This window comes from Populus trichocarpa, chromosome 19 (assembly GCF_000002775.5).
Source record: "Populus trichocarpa isolate Nisqually-1 chromosome 19, P.trichocarpa_v4.1, whole genome shotgun sequence".
NCBI classification, from domain to species: Eukaryota; Viridiplantae; Streptophyta; class Magnoliopsida; order Malpighiales; family Salicaceae; genus Populus; species Populus trichocarpa.
Genome location: NC_037303.2, coordinates 14,820,617 through 14,829,426, shown reverse-complemented (window position 1 = coordinate 14,829,426; position 8,810 = coordinate 14,820,617). Strand labels below are relative to the sequence as shown.

General features: G+C 33.6%; 2 protein-coding genes across 2 annotated transcripts; one reads left to right on the top strand and one right to left on the bottom strand.

The window, feature by feature from the left end:
- Positions 1-664: 664 nt before the first annotated feature.
- LOC7458842 (uncharacterized) lies at positions 665-1,502 on the top strand. The gene has a single exon (XM_002325637.4). It carries the CDS (start codon positions 744-746, stop codon positions 1,242-1,244), a length of 501 nt encoding a protein of 166 aa, XP_002325673.3. The 5' UTR covers positions 665-743; the 3' UTR covers positions 1,245-1,502.
- A 2,417-nt stretch (positions 1,503-3,919) lies between these two features.
- Positions 3,920-6,793, bottom strand: LOC7458843 (cation/H(+) antiporter 15). The gene is made up of 3 exons (XM_002326055.4): positions 6,469-6,793; positions 5,369-6,364; positions 3,920-5,236 (listed from the first exon to the last, which is right to left on the bottom strand). Exons 1-3 carry the CDS (start codon positions 6,670-6,672, stop codon positions 4,142-4,144), a joined length of 2,295 nt encoding a protein of 764 aa, XP_002326091.3. The 5' UTR covers positions 6,673-6,793; the 3' UTR covers positions 3,920-4,141.
- Positions 6,794-8,810: the final 2,017 nt, after the last annotated feature.

Below are 8,810 nucleotides of genomic sequence, written 5' to 3'. Positions count from 1 at the left end.
ATAAATCGAGGAATAACCACAGTTTCATGCATGGTAAGGGTGTCAACCAGCATTTAATAATTTACTCCCTTTTATCGATGACCCAATTAGTTTGGATCTATGAGAGCAGGGAAATAAAAAAAAAAGAAAAAAAAGTCAGGAATATAGAAAATAAAAATTTTGATTTTGATGTGTATTAAATTAGGTATAATAACATAAAAAAAATTAGGTAAGATTTTAAAATATAATTTATATTATTATTTAATAATAATTTAACTTATGGACTCATTTTCGTTTGGAATTTAAAGGACAAAAAGATCACTCTACGAGATTATAACTTTGAATGACATTCAAATTGAATAATTATTTTCCTTATCACTTGAATCAATCTCGTAAAAACAAGAGAAATGATGCAATGTTCTTACGTGAAAGTGAGTTTAAAGATATAATTAAAACAAGTAATTAATGAAAACTTAACTAAACCCATATAGAAGAAAGGGCTATGATCATTGGAACTCTCAACTACTTAATTAGCAATATATATTAACTAAAAGATCACTCATTTTAGGTCACTTTCTTCATTGTCAATCCAAAATAAAATAATGCACATTCTACTTTGTTTTTTATGAGTAGTACGTACGGTTGTTCCTATAAAACCTTGTCCTCCCTTGATCACATTCTTGACAAAGAAAGAAGAAGAAGAATAGGCACAAAAAAGAGTTCCAAACTCCACACGCCACAAAAGAGAGTTCATTTCTATAGAAATGGGCAATAGCTTAAGGTGTTGTTTGGCTTGTGTTCTTCCTTGTGGAGCCCTAGACTTGATCCGTGTAGTTCATTTGAATGGCCACGTAGAAGAAATTACAGGTCCAATCACAGCTGCTGAGGTCCTTAAGGCAAACCCAAATCATGTTCTAAGCAAACCTTCTTCTCAAAGTGTTGTTCGAAAAATCTTGATTCTCTCCCCGGAATCCGAGCTCAAAAGAGGCAGCATATATTTCTTGATTCCATCTTCTTCATTGCCTGGCGAGAAGAAAAAAGGTGGTAATAATTGTAGCCACAAGAGCAAGTCTTCATCAAAGAAAAGCAAAAAATATTGCAACATTAATAAGGATGTACAAGATTGTGATCGTCACCTAAACGACTTAGTCTCGGAAAAGAAACCCTCTCGTCGTGATCGCCGGACCAGTCGTGTCAGAGTATGGCGGCCTCATTTACAAAGCATCTCCGAGGACTATCAAGTTTTGTCCGGTTCTGGGATTTGACGTTCCCCAGAGGAGGCAAGAGGGTGCAATTATTTGCAACGGGGACGTTTTTTGATGAACGTGGTGGGGTTAATGGTTTTTTCTTTTTCCTCTTTTTTGTGTATAAATTTTATATTTTGATTTTAGTTTTCCTTCTTCGATCTGCGTATAATAATGGCAGATTGAGGATTTCAATATTCATCGGATCACGATCCGTTTGTTTTAATCTTCAAGTAAATTATTTGATGAAGAAAGAAAAAAATGTTTGTGATGATGAAATATTTCGCATTTACATCCACAATTCCCAAGTAAATACATCTTTTTATTCACAAAAAATACATGTTTCTTAAATTTCTCAACTTTTTTTTTTAATATATGATCTGAAATAACTTGGTGGGATTTATTATCCTGACAAAGAGCTAGATTGATTAATTACTCTTCGATGATTCGTAGCTAGAAGAGATTGTTCCATAGTCTTTCATCGATTTGAGTTCCAAAACAAGAAACTAAACACAAGGGAAATGATTCAAATCCATTGATGGAGAGCAAGACAATTTTGGAGGAGTTAAAATCCATTGCTCAAATTGATTTCTTATAGATCACAAATGACAAATCTAAGCAAGTTATAGATGATCTACACACACAACATTTATTCAATTTCTCAAGGAATTACTATAATTTAGATATACTCCATCGATCATGTTATAATCAACTACTATATATGCTTGTCATGATTCTTTTCTTATAACTTATCCATCCAAAACACCTTTAATTATGCATTAATCTTGTTTAACAGCTTTGGTATGGCTCAATGTCAACATGTTTAAGGTTATGGGCACTTCCTCAAAGATTAACATGAAATGTCACGGCCACTTCAATGATTAACATATAGCTAGATGTTTAGTTTCAACTTAGTTTTTGTCCTATTGTACGTGTCATACAATTGACTTCAATAATCTTACAGCTAATATAGCATTTATCAAGGAAGATTCAAGGGCCTTAATTGCATTGATGCACGCTGTAGTGGAGACCATCACCATATCTATGAATAAACTATGATTTTGCTGGAGTCAAAATGTGTTGGCTAATGTAAGGCATTTAAGCCAGCCAATAGAGGGAATATTAGACAACAATTTCTAAGAAGCCAGTAGATTGCATCTCAAGCATAATGATTAATTACCAGCTCCAGCTCTTACGTACACTTGTTTCTAAGTTACTGTACAATCGGGCATCCATTTGTAAAGGAGAAGACAAGTTTACTATATATGAATTTAATATTTATATTTCAAGTCGATAATTAATTTACAGAGTAATTAATTCCATTATTTTCAAACAAGTTAATAGAGAATCAATTTATTGATGGGATGGAATATAATAAAGATTCCATCGTTAAGATGCTATGAGATTGTATAAGCAGCAATTTTTCTTGGGACATCTATTAGAAAATTCATGTTTGAATATATTAAAGTTTTAATTTTGATCAACTTAAGAATAAGATGCTTTCTATTTGTGGTGCCTTTCTTCTACTTAATTCTACAAATTAAGAGATAACTTAATTATATATATTCACTTATAATATTTAAATGATTAACTATTAAACCCGGCTTAGTTCAGCAGGTTGACATGTCATTACATTGATCCAATTAAAATTTAAATAAAATCTAATTTGATTTTAAAAAAGAATTAAAAAAATCATTTTAATTTTTTTTAAAATATCTTAAAACAATATTATTTTGAATTGATTAAGTTAATTTACTCAACTTGTAACTTAAGTCATTACTTATAATGAGTTTTATAATAAATACTTAAATTGTAAATTTCCATGAATTCTTTTTTTTTCAAATATTGTAAGAAAGAGAAACAATATTAAGTTCGTTAGATGGAAGAACATAAACTCCAACTCCTAGTATTAATAATAGTCATTGCATATGAATCCAGAAGAACTCAAACAGTGACAACTCCAAGCCACATAAAAATAAAGGGAAAAAAAAGCTGGCAAATCCCCTAAGATGTTACATCGAATAACTCAATCCTCACATGGATTCCCTATTCCCACTCTCCATAAACATAAGACAAAACAATATATTATATATGTTTAGGCCTACTAGCCTTAATTGACTTTTGTTCGATATATCATACACTGAATTATTCCACTCCCATTTTCATGAATATTTTATTATCCAAAGTTATTTCTTGAGTTTGAATTTAATTGCTTAGTGCAACTCCAATCTTTTCAGTGAAATCAACAATAAACCAGAGTTAAGCAATGACATCCAATTTATTTCGTGATATTTAAATATATTTAAAAAAAAAACATTATTAATTAAACCCAATCTATTCTGACAAGTGAATCTAAAACCTGATTCAAGTTTACTTAAAAAAAAAAAAAAGAGTTAATCTAATTAAACTCAAGTTATATGATGGGTCAATCTATGATCTGTGTAACCTAATCTGGAATTTTACTTTATTTTTCTCAAAATAACATCATGTTGAATAAAATTTCAACTATAATTATTCTATACAATCCGGACCTCAACCTAGAGGTGGGTCATATGTGAAGCTGGGTTTAATAATTTTATTTAAAAGTACACGAGGTTGGAGCATAAATCGGGTATTCCTGATTGCTAGCAAGTAGCAACATAACTCCTGAAAGAACAACTCACATTGAAAGGAAAATGAAAGAACCTAATATCAAATTTGATACTGAATATTAATTCCTAGTTCATATTTAGCAAATATACAACAACAATTAAATTTCTTTCCAAAACAAAATGTTCCTTTAGCTTGAAATATGAACTCATGTTCCCTCTTTATCTATATTTTCTAGCTATGGCATTCCTCCATTTGTTAGAATCACCAATTAGTTTTACAGTTTCTGCTGAACCTTCCAACAGGTTTTTTACACTATTAATCCTGTCTTAAGCTCTAGAAATTTGTTGTTGCACCACAAGCACAGAAACCTGACACTGGGAATCTGATGATGTTAGCATGTCTCCCATGAATCCCAGCTCTGGGAACTCACTCCATTCGGTAAGTCCCTCAAACAATGGTGAGCAGCTGCCATAGGATCTGCCCACCAAAATTAGATCAAATGAATTTTCGACAGAGGTAATCAGCCTAATCAATTCTACGCAATCGTTTACGGATTCCTGTCTGTACGAATGTTGCCTTTTTCCTGCGGATTGGATCTTGTATTCGGTGATAATGTCACTGTCAAGCTCCATCTCATGAAAATCCTGGCTTGTTCTGGCTAGATCGATCAAATGGATCACGGTGAGAGCAACTTTAGAGTGTTTAGCCATTCGCAAACCGTATGCTAATGCTTCTCTATCATCACTTCCATGAGCAAAAAAGATTCCGATGTCGTATAAGTTATTGTTTTTGGAGCCACTTGAGGTGCCTCGATTGACCAAGATCCCTACGGAGCATGGAGCCTTCTCCAGAATGTGACGATTAACAGACCTGGCTTCTGCAATGTTTTCTATCCCGTGAAGTCTCCATTGCTTGTGAAATGGGATGATCACCAAGGATGTGCTCTTCTCTGCAGCAAGCCTACAAACTTCTTCGTGTATGGTGGAAAAAGGCGATATGGATGTGAATAAGTTGACAACAACATTACCATTGCACTCTTGCTCGTATAATCTGAAGGCATTGATGATATGACTAGAATACTTAGCATGGAATTTCGCACTTTTCCCAGGCTCATGATGCACAAGGAGTGGGATTAAACTGCCCGTGAGCTGGAGCAGGTGGACTACATAACAGCACATGGGAGTCTTGGCTGTTGGATTGGTTAATTCAAGAAGTCCAATGATACAAGGGGTGGAATCTTGGTGATATATGCAGGCCAGAATGCGGAACTCCATGTGGAGACTAGTATGTTGGATCGTTCTTTTTTTGCAGGATGCATACTTTTTGGATGGATCGTAGAGTAATTTGATTATCGGTGTGAAGGTCCCTGACAAAAAAAGCATGTTGATGACCATGATACTATATATTTGAGTGTCAAGAAGCTGCAACAAGTAAAGCAGAAACATGTTATTTTATGCACAATATGAGGCAGACATTGATAAGAAGTAAGGGAATGCGCGCATATGCATAAAATTCAGTAGTAGAATAGGGTAAGATGAGAATAAGGTCATTACGGAGAGGAATTTGCCGTGCTGCATGAGCAGGACATCCGAAACGCCTTGACAACTCATTACAAGGCCTAATGAAAATGCTTCAACTGGAGGTATGTTGAAGTAGAGTGCAGGCAACATGCCACCTAAAAGTTTCCCAATGAAGCTGCTTACACCAAATATACTGACAACAGTAACTGTTTTCGAATGTATAGAAAGTATGTTAACACCAGCGACACTGAACACAAAATAGCTCGGCAGGAGAATGGAAGAAACAAATGATTCAATCTTGTTGACTAGTGCTGATCCTAATGGTGGACCATGTGGCACTGCCATGCCCAAAGCAACAGCCCCAAATAACACATGGTGCCCAAAAACTTCACTCAGGAATGCACATCCTAACAGCATGATAAAGATAGAGATAACATACGTCTCTTTGACCTGTTTTCCTTCTGATGTTTTCCCAGTCATCCAAGTCATTAAGGGCCTTAATAGAAAGAATATGATTATCACCAGCAATATTGCAAAGATTAAAATCAATGCAATCAAATCATGAGTTTCATCTCGATCTATGAGTAAGAAAAAAAAAGTCAGGGACCAACTACAAGTGCCACTGATCATTGATGAAGATATTGCTAACTGGCCAAGCTCCGAATTTATGAGCTTCAAATCAGCGACGAGGCAGACAATGACATGAAAGGTGGTAACAGATTGAAAAACTGCAATGTAAGGAACACAATCATGTAGATATGGTTCCATTTCCATATTTGTGGTTAAAATTTCAGCCACGATTAAGTTCAATGTTATCGGAAAAATGAAAGTAAAGAAGCCTATAACCACGGTTTTCCTTCCTGCTCTCTTTACCATTCCCAGGTCCAATTTTATTCCAAGCAAAAATAGATAAAGAATGCATCCAAAGAAGGCAAATGTTGAACTGACATTGATACTTTTCGCTGAATACACTTTTGACAAGAAGGGATTATTATCACCCCAGAGAGTTGGTCCCAGGGCGAATCCTACCTGATCATATCAAAGACATAAAGTGAGTTATATACCTGAAGAAACCACATTACTAGAGGAAGGGTTTTAGACTCTTTTTTGTAGGAAAAAAAAAGAGACTTTACCAGCAGCATTGAAATGAAAGCACTTTCACCAAGTGGGGTGAGAATGTATTGTGTCAAGGCACTGAGTAAAGAAGATAAGCTGAGTTGTGCCAAAACCGTTGGAGTTGAATGGTCAAGTGGATTGTCACCATAAAAAATCCCTCTTGATCTCTCACTAATAATTCCTTGGCACACTAACTTGAGATCAGTTTCTGATACATTCATTGTTATTCATACAATAAAAACAAGCTCTTGTTTTGTCCAGATAGCCTTGCCGGTAAAGAAGATAAGAGGGTGTGAAAGGATTGTAAAGAGCGAGGAAGATAGGCAAGCATACATGGTCCACAGGGGTGTGAAGGGCTTGAAGAACTACATGGACAGGAGGATTGTGCGGATTCTTCTATATGCTTCTTGGTCAAAATGAATTTACAACTAGAGGAGGAAAAACAATTACCCTCCATTATATGGCCTACGTGCTAGTGACAAAAACGTGGCACAAAAAGATTTCTTGTTGATTAAATTCGTGTTGATTAACTTATCTGCATTTTTGGTTTAATATAGGGGAGTATGTATATCACAAGTTCAATAAATTTGATTTTTAGCAGGGCTTATATCTGATAAAATTGTATAGGTTTCTAAAGTTAGGCCATAAGGTTCCTCGTATATAAAACACTATGAAGGTGTCTAAGGATCAATGGGAATTTATCAACAAATACGTCAAATTGCATGCATACCTATTGGTGGATTAGAGCAATCAAACGATTATTTCCATCATTAAAATAGATATTGTTCAGATTAAATTATATATCGCATTTAATAGGTTGATCACTTCTCGCATTTAACTCGTGGAATAAGAGACGAGCTAACCCGAGTTAACCCGTTAAATTCACGATTTAAGTCATGAGATCATGATTCTTAATGAAAAAAAAACATAAAAATATCACAAAGCTAAAAAGAAAATAAGTAAAAAAAAAAAAAACACAATGTTAACCCGAGTTAACTTTTGAAATTTATGGCTCGGGGTATTAGACCGGATCTAGAAACATTATGAAGCCCAAATCCCAACCAATTAACTGTTGAAGGATTAACTTGAAAAAAGAATATCAATTACACAAAAGGATAAAAAAAATCAATTAAAAGAATGAGAATCAAAATTAAAATACAAAATAAATTTTATTTTTTATTGAAGAATGAGATTGAAAAGAAAAAATAATTGAATAAAAAGATAAAAAAAATAATCAAAAGAATGAGGATCAAAATAGAAATAAATAAAAAATAATTGAAGGGTGAAATTGAAAAGATAAATCAATTCAACAAAAGGCAAAAAACAAAAATCAAAAGAATGATGACCAAATTGAAAAAAAAAATATGGTAAATTGAGATTTAAAGATGGAATTGGAAACAAATAAAACTTCTACATAAAGACCAAAAACAATAATTATGAATCAAAAGACTAAGTATTGGAGTTGAAATGCCAACAATAAAGAGAGCTAAGTTGTAATTTTATGGGAGGAGAAAGAAAATAAAGGGGAAAAAGGTGCACCAACGAGAAACCGATCACTACCACCAACACACCCTGTATCAGAAAATAAAAACAGTGGCATTTCCAATGACATGGTGGAAAGATATTTTTGAATGTCAGGAGGCGTTGCACGTACCGCCCATAGAGCATGAACACTTTTCACGCGCCGAAGAGTGTGCCACATACGCCTCAACCTTTTTTTTTCTCTATTTATTTTTTTATATTTGGTTAAATATCAAGTTTTCCCTCAACTGACATGATAATAACAAAAAAAAAACTATTGTAAAAAGATGAAAAAGCCCTTAAAGCCATTTTTAATTGTTTGGCTTCTAATGACATTTTGGTCATTTCACAATGCTTTTTGTTTTTGTTTAATTTTCTATATGTGGTCAAATATTGAATTTCCCCTCAGTTAACATGATAATAACTACAAAACCATTATGAAAAATATAAAAATGCCCTCTGACGTTAGTTTTAATTTTTTTTTACTTCTAAGGGTATTTTGATCTTTTCACTATACAATTAAAATGAGAGAAAAAAAACTTGTTTGTCCCTATTCAATTTAGTAGTGATTAATGGATCTTTTGAAAAGAATTTAATGCCCCCATAACTGGTGTTAATGTTTATGGTGTGAGGGGTTGAATCATTAAAACATTGTTCCAATGAACAATGTTTTTACTCACATGCTACAATTAAAATTATGGATGATGGTGGGCATTTACGGGTCAGGTTTTCTATATTAATACCCTACTCATTACTCATCGAGTAAGAAATTTAAATTTTCGCACCATATCCATTAAGTTTCAATTATCCATATGAGTATTCATTGTCCAACTATCAT